This window comes from Mustela nigripes, chromosome 3 (genome assembly GCF_022355385.1).
Source record: "Mustela nigripes isolate SB6536 chromosome 3, MUSNIG.SB6536, whole genome shotgun sequence".
NCBI lineage: Eukaryota > Metazoa > Chordata > Mammalia > Carnivora > Mustelidae > Mustela > Mustela nigripes.
This window is the reverse complement of record NC_081559.1, coordinates 133,668,626-133,687,736: the sequence shown is the minus strand read 5'-3', so window position 1 is coordinate 133,687,736 and position 19,111 is coordinate 133,668,626. Positions and strand designations below refer to the sequence as shown.

Here is a 19,111-nt window from a genome sequence, read left to right as displayed (position 1 = left end):
CTTGAGGCTGAAACACAACCTTTAGTTCTAAACTGGTGTCACACTTGGTGTGGACTCTGGGTAGCATGGATTCCATCACTCCAGATTTGACTGTTGGGCTGTCAAGAGTTTCTGTTAGTACTCTCTCAAAATTATGCCAACATGGAATCGGTCTTTGCTATCAAACAAAATGCTGTAAAACTTGCAAAATGAATTAAACCATAACTTAAGAAAGGGCCCTTGCATGGCCTCTGCAGCCAAAAATCATCTCATTTACCAAGTACGGGAGACACTCTGTCCTAGTCCACAGCACATAAGTGCATATATTCCCACTCATTTTTCTAGTGCAATGTCATGTTTGTTTGATTTCAAGACTCTGAGACTGTCTTATACCTCTTACGTGTAACCCACCATGTCAGACCCACCATGTCATACTGTGCACTGAGTAAATATTTAAGGGATTTCACTAATTAGTTCATTAGAGACATCTTTTGTACCATGCACTGCTTTGCTGTGCATACAGAAGTTTATAAAACAAACGTAAGCCCCTGTGCTCTTGGAGCTTACGTTCTACTGAGAGGAAACAAACCACAAACAAGTAAACTGTATAGTATATCACATGGAGACAAATATTAAGAAGGAAAATAAAGAAGGGAAGGGGGATGGAGCTGTGACTCCGAACAGTATAGTCAAGGAAGGTCTCATTGTGAGATAACATTTGAATAATATTTTGGCATTTTATACCTTTTAGATACCAGTGAAAATCAGGGGGCTGTTATGCTGCTCAAGGCCCTATGAAGCTATGAATTATTTTAAGCAGTTTTTCTGTTTGCAAGGACACTTTTATGTTTTGGAAGACAGATATGTATTTATTCACTCCCTCCACCCAAAAGCTTAAAACATTAGATTAACTCCAATTACCCGAGCTCTATACTCCACAGACAGATGAACTCTGAATGCCAAAGAGGAAGGAGATGCAGGAGTTCTCATTTGCAAGGAGTACTCTGTGCTTTACGTATCTTTTAAATTAGAAGTCATGGGGACGAACATACTCATTGTTTTTTTCTTTCTTTTTTTTTTTAAAGTCCTATGAATTATAGTCACATACTTGCTTTTCATTTTAAACAGCTGTAATCAGGCTTGCACTGACCCTGTGGGAATAAGTGTTAGGCTTACAAATAAATGATAGAAAAGCAGTGTTTTTGATATCGTGTTTTTTGGATAAAATTTCTAGATTCTTAAAAGTAGTAATAGTGCATAAATTTAGCTTTATAATATTTATGCATACAGAAATAGTTTTCCTTCACTTTTGCTCATGTACAATATTAAGCTACCTACTCTAGGTCTGCTAATTCTCAGTTAAAACCCTGAGCGGCCCAATCCCCTTCTCACACCCTTGATGAATACAGATTTTTGTACACAGCATTCTACATCTAACCTGTGTTCTTCTACTAAAGTGAGACTTAAATGTCATCATCTTTACCATTTTCATCATACCTAACATTTGTTGACCTCTTATGCCAGTCACTATGCTAAGTAATCAATTCATCTGATTCTAAAGCCTCCTTAGGAAGTAGCTATGACTGTTATTATGGTGGTGATCCTCATTTTGGAGATGGGGCGAGTGAGACACTCTCTTATATACATATACTTTGCAAATGATGCAGAACAGCCCCTCCCTGCATATCATTTCTATACTCGGGAGAGAGGAAGGAAGTCATTAGTGCTACCCACCATATCCCAGTTCTCCTGGGCACATTGCTGGGTGGCCTCCCTTCCCCCATGTGGCTAAGAATGACCATCTAACTTGTTTTCTAACTTGTTTTCACTTATGTTTGACATAAGTGGAGGTTACCTGAGTCCCTTCTAGGTGCAAGCCTTTGAGCAAATGTGCAGCCTACATCATTCCCTCTTGCTGAGGGGACAACAAGAGACATTCCAGCTGACAGGGGGTCTGTCAGCCTGAACTCTGAGTGAGGTCAGCATGGAGCAGAAACTCTATGACACAGGTGGGCATGGAGAGCAAGCAAGAGAGAAAGCCTATTGTTTCAAGTCTGTAAGGCTTTAGGGTTTTGTTAACATAAAACAAAAACCAGCTGTATAGAGAGTAGGGTACCTAGAAGGATGATGTATGTGACTGGGCTAGAGGAGTCGCTACCTTATTCTGGGGAAGTAGGCACAGTATCAGTATTAGCCTGATACCGAGTGCCTAGAAGGCTAGACGTAGACCTCAGGAGCAGCACTGACAGACGGAGGTTTGTCACGTTCCAGGTTCAGAAAAAGACAAGCGCAGCTGGAGCTCAGAGACATGAGAGTGGAAGGATGATAGGGGCAGAGTGTATAGGGCTAAACAGGCCAAAGTAATGTAGTTGATATTATTTTAATGGCATTGCAATGCCATGGAATGGTTTTAAGCAGGGAACAAGCATGATTTACTTTTACAGATCCTTCTGGCATTAGTTGAATGTAGAATGCATTGGAGGGGCATAGCTGGTGAGGGGACACTGGTGACCCAGCCTAAGGTGATAGGAAGGATGCATTCTGATGTATACTTGACTAAACTTGATAAGGTCCTGGAGGTGAAGGGACAGGAACAAGAGCCAAAGGTAACACCCACAGTCTGCCTTGCAGAACTGAAAAGATGGGGAATACTTGACTGAGAAGAGGGAACATGTTCATGGGGGAGGAGTCACAGTAGCTTTCTGCATAAGGAAATCTAGAATTCAGTTTTGGAAACAAATTTTAAGTTTGATATTTAATGTGTTATGTCCCTGTGTTTCATAACCCACATCACAGAGGGGCTGTAGGAATGAAATCAAGCAGTGCTTATATTAATAAAATCATGCCTGGCACATAAACCCCTCTGATACACATTAGTGCTTATGAAGTTGGGCCCTCTTTTCATACATTTACCAGCAAAATGCTCAAAGATAATTCCATCAACAGCCCTACCATTTCTACCTGTAAGCCCAAGTCACTAAGTGTCTGTCCCACAGTGAGGTTTGCTCATGATTCAGTCTGGGGCATCTGGGCCCTATAAGAGACAGGTCTGTTCTCAGCTTTCCTATCTTCACCAGCCCCCAGGACCCTTTATTCATTTCCTCCCTGAGAGAATACACAAATGCTGTATTTTAAAGTCCTGTCAGTGGTTTTGGATTATCCACAAATTATTTTGTCCTTTAATTATGTCTAGTACCTAACTGTCATTATCCAGAAAGTAGCCCGTCAGAGGACAAAAGTGTTTAGCTTCAATGAGATAAGAATCATAGAATGTTGAATAAATTCCCAACATCCCCTTATTTCATGGTAATAGACAACAAATGTGTCTCTAGTCCCATCTTTGGATCTGAAGGAAGTAGAAGCATTTAGTGGAATGTCTATGTGTTGAAGGAAATGCTATTTCTAGGAGAAGTGTTCCCAAGGGGCAGGGTAAGCGGACAAGCTCAGGACCAGGCCCTTTCCCAGGAATGAAGGACTTCTAGAAAGGCCAGCCATGAGACGTTGTGAAGCAATTTCTCTTAAAACTTGGCAGAGTATCTGAGATCTGCTTCTCTGCTCTGCAGAGATATCTATGTCTGACCAAGAGTAATTACTACATAGTGAGAAAACTGTTTGGTAACTAGCTTTTCAAATAATTCGTCAAGCTCGACTGCACTGCAGTATCTCTGAATGGGGCAAAAGGGAAGCCAGGCACTTGGACGGCTGCACTGTTTTGAAGGGAATATATTGCACATTGAATTATGTGGAACATATTTATATTTAGAATTAAATTATATGGTGCACACAGGGAAGACCAAGTTAGTTTCTCAAATCACTTGCTCATTTCATGTCATTTTCCTAATAAACATGCACAGTAGGGGAAAGACTTTTAGAATAACAGAGTGGGAAACTCTTAAGTAAAAATAGGTAATTATTTTAAGTAGTTTTGGTTAATAAAAATAGCTTAACACCTTTCTTCAATGAAGGCTTCAAATACAAAGCATTTGAAGCCAAATAAAGGGAGCCCTTTGGCTCTACCATTTTCTCGAAAATATATCTACATCAGCTGAACTTTAAAAAAAAAAAAAAATCAATAAATTAACAAAGACAGCCAAATCTGGACAACTGCCAGGAAGTGCTGAGTAGTCAATGCATTAGAGTCCTGGTCTCCGAGGTACTATGCACTCAGGCACATCAATAATCCTGCCATTGGTAAAGGACTTATCTGAAAAGCAGGAATAATAACTCTTGGCCCAACTGGCAGTGTGGGATTGGTCCAGATGTTCTCCTAAAATCCCTCCGAGAGCTAGGATACATGATTCAGTGCCACTATTTATTGCCTTATTAATAAAGATTCTTACTCTGTGCACTTCCTAAATACTTTAGGGAGAAAAAAAAACTAGTTTCTAAAATAGAACATATCATATAATAAAATTCCATTTATTAAATGAAACAAAATATTATGCCTTAAGATATTACCTTATGTGTCACAGGGTCATTCTCAAAGAATCCAAAGTATCATACAATTGCCTAAAAATAGCCAGCTGTTCTTTTAGCAACCCCAAACTATTTAATTCATCTGTAAATGGGGCAGTCAGAATATAGTAAACCGATATAATATAAACATTTTTTTTAAAACTAATGTATTAGAACCCATAAAAACAGAATTTCAAGTTCAAATTAACTGATAAAAATGTCAGAACAAATTAGCATAGTAAATAGTAACTATCTAAAGATAACCTTAGAAATATGGCACATCTAATATGGTGATTTTGAGCACTAAATTTCAAAGACATGTAAAATAAGAGATCACGTCGGGGTGCCTAGGTGGCTCAGTCAGTTAAGGGTCTGCCTTCAGCTCAGGTCATGATCTGAAAGCAAGTCCCACATTGGGGGTCCCTACTGAGCAGGGAGCTTGCTTCTCCCTCTGCCCCTCTGCCCCTCTGTGCCACTTGTCCTCGTGGTCTCTCTCTCAAATAAATAAATAAATAAATAAGTTTTTTTTAAAAAAAAAAAAAAAAGGAAAGAAAGAAAGAAACACAGTTTTAAAAAACGAAATCCTGTCAGTTAAGATTTTATTTGTATAATGTCTAATTACCAAAAAGGCTCAGAATAAGTTCTTTTTTTTTTTTTTTAAGATTTTATTTATTTGTTAGAGAGAGTGAGAGAGTGAGCGAGCTCAGGCAGACCGAGCGGTAGGCAGAGGCAGAGGGAGAAGAAGGCTCCCTGCCAAGCAAGGAGCCCAATGTGGGACTTGGTCCCAGGACTCTGGGATCATACCCTGAGCTGAAGGCAGCCGCTTAACCAACTGAGCCACCCAGGCGTCCCAAAATAGGTCCTAAATATTTTATGTCAAAACTGAATTTTCCAGGGAAGTATGGGATGATGTGTGTGGGGCAGGAATTAAACAATATAGAACCAACTGCAATCTAAATGTGTAACTTCATAAAGAGAGCATGACAAAAAAGGGAAAATGGTGTCTATACTATTTTCAGATTCTACCAACTTCAGTTCTATCTACCAATTTCAATCCCTTGAATGAGAAGTAAGTATAATGTTAGACACTGCACTATTTTTTGTACTGATTTTTATAATTTTCACCACAAACTTGTAATTTGTTATTATTCTTCATCCTGTTTAATAGGTGAGAGACCAAGCTCCCCTAAAGCCCCTGTTTTTGTGACTATACAGAGTTGCCTTGACTGTCTGTGACACACAATCACAACCATGATGTGGCAAAGCATGCCACAGAGTAGAGGCAATTGGCCAACCATCAATTTTTTAAATAAGAATCAGAGTACCCCTGGGGATAAAAATATATGTTTATAAAAAAAAAATAAAAAAAGAAAAGAAAAGGAAAAAAAAAAGAATCAGAGTCCACCTCTTTGGAAAAATTTTAATTAACTTCTTCCTCTTCTCCATTCTTGATAAAAATTTCCAAGTGACTGACACAGCTATTTGGGTTATTGCTTAGTAAACCATAAATTCCATCGGGGGGAAAAAAAAGTTCATTCAGTTGTCTTTGGTCTTAGTGATACATAATTTTGCATTTACTCATTTAACAAGTATGTTAAAGATCTGCTGTTTTATATTTTTTATACATATCTACTGAGTGTAGATGTGTTCTGCTCTATAAAGGATACCAGGAAATCTGCATACCTAGTTGGTACTCTATCCATCATATTTTTGAGTTTAATAGTTTCACATTGAGACTTTCTTAGTGTTTTCTATAAGAAAGAATTTTGCCACTCTCTTCCCTGGCATTAAATGCTTCCTTAAAATATAAATGTATATATTTGCCATGTTATATCCCTTTTAAGGTGTTAGAAGGAAGAGGATCTGTATGGTTCATACTCGTGAAATCTTACATTTCTAAAAATGAAAGAGAGAATGATGGATGTTCAAAAGTCACATTTTCTATAGCTATTTTGTTAGGCACATTGAAAACTACAATAAATAAAATACTTACTCATCGATTTGACAAACACACATCTCCACCTCCTTCAGTGCAGTCTGAAGTTTGCCCAGCAGTTTCTGATAAATATCTTGAGTTTCCAGGTCTTCTTCTTTTAACAAGTACCGGAGCCCACGCCCATCCTGCTGTCCCAGAGACAAACCTGAAGGGGCCGCCATGGTTGTGATTGTGTGCTGAATGTACACCATAGGGCTCAGTTTCCCTGAGGAGGTAAGATCATTCCAGAATGATATTTATGACCTTTAACACACAGTAATGGTCCAGTGCAATTCATTCTAGACACCCAGGCTTATATTAAATAAAATGCCAATCCAGTGCTGAATATAATTCAGGAATTAAAGCTTATGGGAATTGTGATTAAAATATCCTTCCATCTCATGCTTTACTGTGATGGTATGGAATGGCACTGTCCATCCCTGAAGCTGCTCCTCCTATATTTTTCTCATTGTTACAGGGCCATTTCAGACTAACGGCCCTCACAACAGGATAAGCTGTGCCTGTCATACATGTAAGGAAGGCAAGAACAATTGTTCTTCTTAGAGGAAAGATAATAAAAATGCATAACTCTATTTTTATTCTATAAACTTTTATGTAGAATTATCCAAATGATTATAGAGAGGAATCCTGTCTTTATAAAATTCAGACTTGTTCAGACATCAGAAATCTATCTTACTTCAGGGATGCTAGAATAGTTAACAATTGCCTAAATTACGTTTCGTGATTTGAGGAAGTTTCAAAAGCTAACATACCTTGCTCAGATTTATTTTCCTTATCATGAGAATTATGTTTCCTGCTATCCAGCTGAACACCAAATGCACTCCCAAGGGAGGTTGATGTTTTGGGATAGGAAACTTCCATTATGTTGACATGGCAGTTGGTGGGGCAGAAATCGCTGCTGTGTAATGGGGAGATTTTAGATTTGGCCTGTTTGAAGGTGGGCCAGGCTCTATTCTTCAGTACACGTGAAAACTATAAATTAAAGGAGAAACAAAGAGCAGTTGTACACACAGCGTTCATCACTCTCATCACCCATAACGAAATATTAAAAAATTTAATTATGTCAGTTGGCACAAGTGAAATAAATGATAAGTTGTTGGAAATTAAGTCATTATTTTAAAACCCACACTTTCTAAGTAAAGAAAAGCAATAAAGGCAGCAAATGCATAGGATTCTTTTGAAACTCTGATTACAAGTTAGATGCTGAAAGACATAAATTTAAGTGACCAGTACCATTACTAAGACCCAAATCCACAGGCTGCTAGGAGTTGAGAGTCTGACAGAGAAGTCCAATTAGCATCCTCAGATACTGAGATAGGAACACAACATTTCAAGTGAGGCCAAGTGGCAGAAGTGGGTAGCTGCCAGATAAAGAGGGGACTATTCCAAACACTGTCAGAAAGCCAGCCCAAACCTGAGTCTATGAACAGTTTGGACAGCAATGGCATGGTGGTGCTGACCCAGAAGGGCAGGACAACAAGCAGAACCAACTGTACCTTCCATGCCTCCTATGAATCACTGCTCAGCATCTGGATCAGGATCAGCCTGTAGACTGGTGTGGACTCTGCTTTTATGTCACTGGAAATAAACTGATACTCAAGGCATCTGCACAACTTTCAAGAATGACCACTCTACTACTTTGAACCTTATGATCAAAATCCATCTAATCCTTGTCATGGTCTAGATGGCTGCCCAAAGTCTGATCTGCACCTAGGTTATTATCTTAAGCTCCCCTCTCCTTGCCCCTTGGGTTTCTTCTCTCCTTCTCTCAGGTCCTGTCACATACGATCTACTCATTCTAAGTCTTTGCATGGCTTATTGGTGTGCCTAGAATGTTCTTCCCTCATCGTCACATTTACTCCTTTGCATTTTCAACTTCTATGAAATCATCACCATTCGTATTGTGAGCCTTCATCTAGGTCCAATTTCCTTGGCTATGCAGCACATTGTAACCCTCATTATAATTATGAATGATTTTCTTATCTCTATCTCAGTGGATGGTAAATTCCATGACAGTAATACCCATGTCTATCTTGTGCACCATAAACAGCCATCTCATAGAATTGAACTGGATTATAGTTTCAGAAGCAAAAGACTGAGAACAACCAGGTACATTTGTTTTAGTTGTGTTTAATTTAGTTATAACTGATGTGATTCCGGGTAGGTCATGTCTTTCTACCATTCTTAGTAAAACAAGGAATATGGATGGAATGATCTCTGTGTTCTCTTTTTATTTGAAAACTATAAGCAGACCCTTACAGTTTTTACTAGCAGGGAAGTAATTTGGGCACTAAGAGATTAAAAATTCAGACTAACATTGGTTACTATGTAAGTTTTCTAGGTTAAATTAAAAAATAACGATGTGATATCAAAAAACTCACATGTTATAAATGTAAGCTCACCATTAGAATATGAAATATTTTATCTGTATAAGAAATTGTGCCTTCAAATCACATGTCTGAAGCTACATATCTCAGTAAAGTCAAGCACATAGGAGGAAATAAAATGAGATTGGGTTGAAATGCAGGAAATTGTCAACAAAATTACTAACAAATTTGATAATAATATATAAGGAAAATATCCAAAACACTAAAAGAGTGGGAGTAATTTAGAGAATTCCTAGTCTATGCTTTCACCTAATAAAGAAACTGACTTGAAGACTTATCTGGGAAAGACCCAGAATTTAAAGCCAGATTCAACCTGCAGTCAGATGATCTTTTCATTGTGGTTGCAGGACAAAAATCTCAGATAAAACTTCGTGGCACACGCAAAGGCACAGAAGTTAATTTTGTTGTGGCACAGCATTGGCCATAATAGGTAGTTTGCCTCTTTTGCTTTCTTTCAAACTTTCTTTTCTTTCTTTCTTTCTTTCTTTCTTTCTTTCTTTCTTTCTTTCTCTCTTTCTTTCTTTCTTTCTTTCTTTAAAGATCTTTATGTATTTATTTGAGAGAAAATGTAAGAGAGAGCATGAGCAGGGGCAGGGGCACAGGGAGGGAGAGAAGCAGACTCTCTGCTGAGCAGGGAGCCCAACTTGGGGCTTGATCCCAGGACCCTGAGGTCACAACCTAATGTGAAGGCAGATGCTTAACCAACTGAGCCACCCAGGCACTCTGCCTTCTGCCATTATAAATTTTTACCTGTTTATTCAAACATAAAAAGAAGCATCTATTCTAGACTCTGCACTAAATGCTCGAGATACAGCCCTTGCCCTCACAGAATTCATGGTCTAGTAGGACACAGGTAAAAACAATATAATATTCTTAAATCTAACAATTATATTATTACAAGTATATGTAATGTCTGTATATAAATATATGACAAGCTATGTGCATATATAACAATTATATAATAAATATAACAGCCAGATAATTAGTAATTTGGTAAGTGCTAAGAAGGAAATGAACAGAGGGATGGGGTGTTACCAGAGTGATCAGGTAAGGGAGAAGATTCCCTTCCGAGTGTGATCACTTTCCTATAGCTTTCCAACATGTATCTCAATACAAATGTATGTTCCCTCTCCCCATACACCCAGACGGGGTGTGTAACCAGGCTTAAATGTGCTTGAACTCTTTCAAAGAGTGTCAGAGAGGAAACTTCTCTGCTAAGAGTCTCTCTTGCAGAAGAAAGAGGCCTATGAAAACAGTGCTCTCTTCCATCCTAGGCTGTCCCTAGGAAAGGGGGAGACAAAGGAAGGATCTTAAAGTCATGGGTCCTGGAAATTTACTGAATACATTTTGAGGATCAAAAGTGTACTCTTAGGGGCACTTGGGTGGCTCAGGTGGTTAAGTATCTGCCTTCTACTCAGGTCATAATCCCTGGGTTCTGATATTGAGCACCAAGTTGGGGCTCCCTGCTCTGCAACAGTGGGCTTCTCCCTCTGCCCCTCCCCTGCTTATATAAATAAATAAATAAAATCTTTAAAAAAAATTTACTCCTAGACAGCATGCCCTAATATGTAATTATGCCACCTTTCTGTAATGCAAACCTAAAATGAATTAGGTACAGTTCTTGTATCAGTTGTAGTACGTGCATGAGAACACACTCTGGTCAGGCCATCCAGTAGTACATGGCGTCTTTCTTAGAAACATCAAATGAAACACAGAGTTCATTGATCTGCTTTGGAGAAGCTTGCAAGGAAAGACCAAAAAAAAAAAAAAAAGCCAAAACAAAAAACAAAACAAAACCAAAAAAAAAACAACCAAACAAACAAAAAAAACAACTCTTTCCCGTAAAGGAAAATCACAATTTTGTGATAAAGAAACGTACAGGGTATAGGGGAAGGTGAGCTGAAACACTACACTTTAAAGCTATTTTGGATAGCACAGTCCAGATTTACTCCACCTTTATTGCTCTACCCAACAATCACACATCCAGGGCTCTCTAAACCATGCCCTGTTCTAGGCATCTTGGGAAACATCAGTGAATGAAACCGATTTCTGCTTCTGGGAGGTTACATTCTAGTGAGGGGAGAAGCCAGCAATATACATAAGTCAGTTTCATCAGGCTAGAAGATGATAAGTGCAGCTGAAAACAAAATCAACAGGAAAAGAGGGCTGGGAGTTTCAGAGGTAAGGTGAAGAATGCATTGCCAATTGCAATCCTCACTGAGAAGCTGGCATTTAAGTAAAATCTTGAAGGAACGGAGAGCTGGGAATGTGGGCACAGGAACAGAAGCCTTCCCAGCAGAGTGAGCATCCAGTGCAAAAGTTCCAAGGATGGTATGCTTCTATGAACATCAAGAAGACCAGTGTGACTAGAGCAGACAGAGAGGGGGTAGGAAGAGGAGATAGGAGTGGGGAGATATTGGGTGGAGGGAAGGCACAGATCATCTAGGAGCTCAGAGGCCTTTGGAAGGATTTAGCTCTTACTATGATTGAGACTCACAGCCGCTCAGAACAGACTGCCTGTGAGCAAGGGAGGAAGCAAGACTACTTGTGGGAGAGACAACATCGGCTCACCCTAGGCAGTCAGTAATCGAAGCAGTGAGAAAAGGCTGCACAAGGTGAAGGTGGGACCCAGAGAATGGTATGTAAGAGCCAGGAGTAAAGAGTGCATGCAAGGTTTCTAGACTGAGCTATGTGGGGGGTGGGTGTCATTCTCAGGTAGAGAAAACAGCAGCTATGACAAACGGTGCAGGGGCAGGGACAGGACTTTATTTTGGACACATGAAGTCTGAGATAACTATTAGACTCCAATGGAGAGGTCAGATGGCCCAGGGATTGAATGTGATCACCAGGGGATGGAGAATGGAGCGAGAAAAGGGGAGGGAGCAAATGCTGAGCTCTGCAGCAGGAAGAGGTCAGAGAAAAAAGAAGGAAAAAGCATAGAACACTCACTGTGACTGAGCCACCCAGAAAAGACAAAACCAGGCAGAGGTAGGGAAAAGGCTCAAGAGAAGTACAAGGCTGACTGCACAGATGCCACTAAAACAAGGAATAGGATGAGGACGGTGAATGAATTTCGGCAAAATGCAGGTCTTCAGTGATCTTAAAAAGAGCCACCCCAGTTACATGGAGGGGACCTGAGCCCATCTTGAGTGTGTTAAGAATGAAAAGTGAGTGAGACAGCAGGTCTAGACAGCAAGTATAGGGAGCTCTTTTCAGAACAGAGTTCAAGAAATGAAACAAGAGGTAGAGAAAAGTATGAGACTCAAGAGAAATAACTGATTTTGTACTCTAGGTGATATTAAAGCCTATTTGTATGTTGATACAAATAAATAATTCTCAGAAATGGAGCTATGGGTTTCTACTGCATTGGTAGTTAATTCATAAATCATTAACCATGACAACACATTAATATCCAGTTGCAGTCACTTGACTAAAAATAAAAACTAAGACAGAGGTAAGCTACTATTTTACAGATAGTCTCCCATTCCAATTAAGTGTTAAACCCCATTGGCATGGAGTTACAAAAATTCTGTATTGAGGGACAGGGACATGGAGAAAAATTTTGGCTCCAATTTTCCTAATCCACAGGTTAACTTGAGTATTATATGGCATTGGTAATTAAAGGTACTTGGAATATTTCAAGTAAGACTGTGGATTTCTACCTGTAATAGTTTTGGGTAAAGAGGAAGTACCTCTTGAAAGCTCATTAAATATTTATATGGAAGAAGTATCCCTAATACACAAAATAAACCCAATTATGGAATTATTCTCCAACAGGGAATGAATCTAGAATTTAAAAGGGATCTAAGGGGGCACCTGGGTGGCTCAGTGGGTTAAGCCGCTGCCTTCGGCTCAGGTCATGATCTCAGGTTCCTGGGATCGAGTCCCGCATCAGGCTCTCTGCTCAGCAGGGAGCCTGCTTCCCTCTCTCTCTCTCTGCCTGCCTCTCCGTCTACTTGTGATTTCTCTCTGTCAAATAAATAAATAAAATCTTTAAAAAAAAAAAATAAATAAAAGGGATCTAAGGACAACACAGGGTAAGAATGTTTCTCCAAACAGTGCATAGTTTTATGTCTGGATCACCCACACATCCTGCCCAGAGAAGATGAAAAGCTTGCTTAGGATTCATTCAAGTTTCCAGTATAAGGTCTGAACTTCTCTCATACACGTGTTAAAAAACATCTGTGGCCCTGTACAGCTGGCCAGAAAATCAATTATGATTGCAGCATCCTGGCTATAGAAATGGCAGAAATCAACTTGTTCCTATTTTTAAAACCTAAAACTTTTAGAGTCAAAATAAAGGAAAACCAGCCTTCGTGAGATTTTAGTTTCTATGGATACATTTAGTTTTACAAAAAGAGAGGTATTTGAAGCCTTCATCTGGAAGAAAAAAAATACATGTTACTAATAATAGTTTAAAAGTAAGTTTGTGGAAATTAAAAATATATATTCACAAATGCTATAGTTTCTGTGGACATGCCTTTGCTACACAAACAGAGCTAACCTTACATAACCTAGTATGGCTATTATTGTCTTCGCTGTTTGAATTTTGTTTGAATAAAAAATATCCCTGGAATATTTTCCTTTTAATCTTGTTTCTCTATCTAGTGAGAAAGACAGTCAATTATTCTAAATATGCATAGTCAATAAGGGATGACGAAAGAACACCTTACAAAGTGTTTACGTCCTAGCTGACTGCAAGATTCTCCTTATTTCTAAAATTAAAAATAAAAACAAGTGAGACAGCATTCCATAGGATGGATACCTAGTCTGCTATGCTATTTGCCAGCTAAGTGACCATAAGCAAATTCTTAATCTCCCTGCGAAAGGAGCAGATGGTATGAGTATTCAGTACATATGGCTGTTTCGAGGCTCAAACAATAATGTACATCCACGAGCCTTCCACATTCAGTGATATTATTTTTATCATCTAAAATCACAGCGCATTAACCTGTCCATCTCTGATTTAAAAGCTTTCTAGGCTATTAGTAACTTCCGAGAAAATGGAAGATACTTTTTACTCCCCAGGATGATGTTTTTGAGAATTCCCAACATTTGGGCAAAAACCTTGCCCCTTCTGCTTCTAATCCTACCCCCAACATACTCTCCAGTTTATCACAAACCAGATTTTGGTTGGAAACCAAGCTATAACACCATTTTCCATCCACCATGACCCATCCATCATAGAACCAGATGCATCCTACCTCCTATGCTCCACTTGAATTGATTCTTTTCTCTCCATCCCTAATGCTTCTACATGAGACCAAGTCACCATAGACTTGTACTCTTTTACAAACAAATCTGATTATTATGCCATTCTAAAATATCACCCGAAAAAACAGATTTTGTCAGTTTTCTTCTTAATGGTATCCAACTCGAACCCTCCTTTCGAGTCTAGGCAATATGCCAGTTCTTTATCAGTAAAATCAGTCTCGTTTCTACATCTTTTTCTTTTTTTTTTTTTTTTTTTAAGATTTTTTTTTAATTTATTTGACAGGCAGAGATTACAAGTAGGCAGAGAGGCAGGCAGAGAGAGAGGGGAAGAAGCAGGCTCTCCGCCTAGCAGAGAGCCCGATGCAGGGCTCAATCCCAGGACCCTGGGATCATGACCTGAGCCGAAGGCAGAGGCTTTAACCCACTGAGCCACCCAGGTGCCCCTCGTTTCTACATCTTTGCCTTCACTTACGAGATCCCTCTGTCTTCACTTACGAGATCTCTCTTTCCTGGAGTCCTTTCTCTATTTCTCTTCTCGCTGACAAATCTTTCAACTTGCAGCAGCTAGCAACTGCTGACTACTCCATCCACAATAATTTCTCCTTTATTGAAATGCTATTGTCCTCGTAGTTGGACCCATAGTGTTTAGCTGTGTAGTGGGATTTAGCTGTGGAATTGGAACAATACATATGCTATGTAGCGTAGTGTCAAATGCAGATAAGCAAAGAAAAACCAAACTTATGATAAAGGGGAACAAGGTTCAAAATCCACAGCTGCGTGCCTTTGGGGAAGTTACTGGACCTCTCTGAGCTTCGGTCACTTCGTCAATAAAATAGATGATGTTTCATGTGATTGTGCTGATAAAATTATGTAAAATCTCAGTGCAGTGCCAGACCCTGTAGGGGACTGCTATAAACTGTTGTGTGCAACAGAACTCCAAGGAGCACATTCCACTTGTTATGGTGGGACCTCCTAGTAGGTTAAGTAGTCAGTATTATTATTACTTACTTCATGTATTTTGACCTTTCTTATGATGCAAATGGTAAACATGGGGGTAGGACAGCTACCCTCAAGTAATTATGGACAACCTAATAGATACACATTCAGTAAATATTTTCCTCTTCTTCCTGCCCCATCCTGCAGCAAATTTGCTTCTGAGAAGTTGAGTTTTTGACTTGTGCCACTGGCTTTCATTAAAGAGTATATTAAAAATGTCTGTCACATAAAACAAATTGCTATTTCTTTTTCAGGGACATGTTTACGGGCACTGCCCTGACATTTCCTGGTGCCATCTCTTTGAAATTCAGTGTGAGAGATTTCTTTTGGAACTCAGTCTAAGAAAAAATTTGCTTCTCTTGAGAAACATGTATAAATCACAAGATTGCTGATAAATATGTAGTAGACTGTGTTTCTTCTTTTATTTTGGTTATCAGGAAACTGAAGTTCAGATATCATATCCCACATTAGCAACTAACTAGAGTCTTAGGACTTGCTGATCTCATCACCCTTTTCCCCTGATGGGTCTATACATCATCAGTGTACTATAACTTTACCTATAAATGTACCTGCTAATTTTTCCCTAATATCCATTCTCTCTTTTTTCCTTTTATTAATAAAATTCTGTGAGTTTTTATTTATATTTTAAAAGATTTTATTTATTTATTTGACAGACAGAGATCACAAGTAGGCAGACAGGCAGGCAGAAAGAGAGCTAGGAGGAAGCAGGCTCCCTGTAGAGCAGAGAGCCCAATGCGGGACTCAATCCCAGGACCCTGAGATCATGACCTGAACTGAAAACAGAGGCTTAACCCACTGAGCCACCCAGGCACCCAATTCTGTGAGTTTTAGTTGGGCACGTGAATGCCTTGTTGGGGACATTTCTCAGCTTGCTTCTACTAAATGACTAATCAGATGTGAATAGGAGAGTGGCTTCCTGGTCATGCCCTCAACAGGAGCTCTTTATTTTCTACTTCATCTTTTCTCTTCTGAGGGACTATAGCTTAGACATGGTGCTGATGAGCTGACTTTGACTTTGTGGAAAGGGCGATGTCTTAGGGGAGAGAACAAAAATAGAGAAGGATCCCTAGAATATCATCAATCCGCACCCCACTGGACTCCAGTTGAACTTCCATATGAGTGAAAAATAAGCTTTCAGTTTTAAGCCTGTGTTATCTTGGTCCCTCTCACAGCAGCTGAATCAATACCCTACATAATATACCCTCATCCTACTGTTTTGTTTTTACTTACATAGTTTACTTTTGTTCATGTGTATTTCTTTAAGCTATTTCTACTGCTTTTGTTGTTTGTATGAATGGAAAAAGAAAAAGAAATGAGACACACACTGACAAGTTTGACAACCAAAATTGGCCCCAACCCCTGTCATACTTCACACAAATCCATTTCTGAAATAGAATGATTCTCTTTTCAAAATGTGCTTAAAGGGAAATATTAATTTGCATTTGTTTAGACCTTTTAAATTTTACGTACAAGCACTGTCCTATCTTACACCGAAGGGAGAACTAAAGAGAATTTTCTGTCCTTCAGCTTCAACAAGGCGTATTCATGGCATCTTTCCCAAACTCAAATAGGTGACCTGACCTCAGCGATCACAGAAATAGGATTAACAGATGTGACAGTTAAGCAGTTATCTTGAGAATCATTTTTCTTCATGCAAATGGACTTATAAAAAAATAAAACAACAATACATATTCAACCTCCCAAGCTAAAGATTTTAGGAAGTCTTAAGGAAAAACATGGTGATTCTTCTTACCCTTGTCCACATCTCACCTGAGGCAACCAATGCTGAAATATTAATTCTTGCACTTCCCTATTCTCCCACAGCCATATTTGGACACATATGGGCTTATCTCTCACTTAATTTACCAGGAGCATAAAACACACACTTAACTCACATTCATAAAAACTATGGTAAATAATATTTCCTATTATGGCCGTACCAAATTTAAAAAAAACAAAACTCATTTTGGGGGAAATAATTTAATTAGCCAATCTCCTATTGACACAAATAGAAAAAAAAATAAAACTTACTAGAGGATATATTTTGGAGATCAATTTATACTAATTCTACCTCTAAATTATGTCTTCTACTTTTTTTTTTATCTCCCCCACCTTCACCATAGGCCAAGCTATCATCACCACTCACTGGGACTATTGCAACAATTTCTCCTCATCTCTATGTCTCTATCCTTGCCTCTTGCAATCCATTCCTACAGAAGACACAGCACCACCTTCTTAAAACCTTAATCAGATGAAGTCACTCCCCTGTTTAAAAGCTTCTGATCAGGACTCAACCGGTATCAAAAGATTGGGATCATTCCCTGCATATTTTCAGACCACAATGCTCTAAAGCTAGAACTCAACCACAAAAGGAAGTTTGAAAAGAACACAAATACATGGAGACTAAACAGCATCCTTCTAAAGAATGAATGGGTCGACCGGGAAATTAAAGAAGAATTGAAAAAAATCATGGAAACAAATGATAATGAAAATACAACGGTTCAAAATCTGTGGGACACAACAAAGGCAGTCCTGAGAGGAAAATATATAGCGGTACAAGCCTTTCTCAAGAAACAAGAAAGGTCTCAGGTACACAACCTAACCCTACACCTAAAGGAGCTGGAGAAAGAACAAGAAAGAAACCCTAAGCCCAGCAGGAGAAGAGAAATCATAAAGATCAGAGCAGAAATCAATGAAATAGAAACCAAAAAAACAATAGAACAAATCAACGAAAGTAGGAGCTGGTTCTTTGAAAGAATTAATAAAATTGATAAACCCCTGGCCCGACTTATCAAAAAGAAAAGAGAAAGGACCGAAATAAATAAAATCATGAATGAAAGAGGAGAGATCACAACTAACACCAAAGAAATACAAACTATTATAAGAACATACTATGAGCAACTCTACACCAACAAATTTGACAATCTGGAAGAAATGGATGCATTCCTAGAAACATATAAACTACCACAACTGAACCAGGAAGAAATAGAAAGCCTGAACAGACCCATAACCAGTAAGGAGATTGAAACAGTCATTAAAAATCTCCAAACAAACAAAAGCCCAGGGCCAGATGGCTTCCCGGGGAAATTCTACCAAACATTTAAAGAAGAACTAATTCCTATTCTCCTGAAACTGGTCCAAAAAATAGAAATGGAAGGAAAGCTTCCAAACTCATCACATGAGGCCAGCATCACCTTGATCCCAAAACCAGACAAGGATCCCACCAAAAAAGAGAGCTATAGACCGATATCCTTGATGAACACAGATGCGAAAATACTCAACAAAATACTAGCCAATAGGATTCAACAGTACATTAAAAAGATTATTCACCACGACCAAGTGGGATTTATTCCAGGGCTGCAAGGTTGGTTCAACATCTGCAAATCAGTCAATGTGATACAACACATCAATAAAAGAAAGAACAAGAACCATATGATACTCTCAATAGATGCTGAAAAAGCATTTGACAAAGTACAGCATCCCTTCCTGATCAAAACTCTTCAAAGTGTAGGGATAGAGGGCACATACCTCAATATCATCAAAGCCATCTATGAAAAACCCACCGCAAATATCATTCTCAATGGAGAAAAACTGAAAGCTTTGCCGCTAAGGTCAGGAATACGGCAGGGATGTCCATTATCACCACTGCTATTCAACATAGTACTAGAGGTCCTAGCCTCAGCAATCAGACAACAAAAGGAAATTAAAGGCATCCAAATCAGCAAAGAAGAAGTCAAACTATCACTCTTCGCAGACGATATGATACTATATGTGGAAAACCCAAAAGACTCCACTCCAAAACTGCTAGAACTTATACAGGAATTCAGTAAAGTGTCAGGATATAAAATCAATGCACAGAAATCAGTTGCATTTCTCTACACCAACAGCAAGACAGAAGAAAAAGAAATTAAGGAGTCAATCCCATTTACAATTGCACCCAAAACCATAAGATACCTAGGAATAAACCTAACCAAAGAGACACAGAATCTATACTCAGCAAACTATAAAGTACTCATGAAAGAAATTGAGGAAGACACAACGAAATGGAAAAATGTTCCATGCT

General features: G+C 38.8%; 1 protein-coding gene across 1 annotated transcript in view; it reads right to left on the bottom strand.

The window, feature by feature from the left end:
- PREX2 (phosphatidylinositol-3,4,5-trisphosphate dependent Rac exchange factor 2) overlaps positions 1 to 19,111 on the bottom strand; it is a 187,643-nt gene that overhangs the window by 119,946 nt on the left and 48,586 nt on the right. Inside the window, exons 15-16 of the mRNA XM_059395513.1 lie at positions 7,183 to 7,402; positions 6,428 to 6,635 (exon numbers count right to left, since the gene is read on the bottom strand). Of these exons, the coding sequence (XP_059251496.1) occupies positions 6,428 to 6,635; positions 7,183 to 7,402 (428 nt within the window). The remainder of the gene's footprint in view (positions 1 to 6,427; positions 6,636 to 7,182; positions 7,403 to 19,111) is intronic.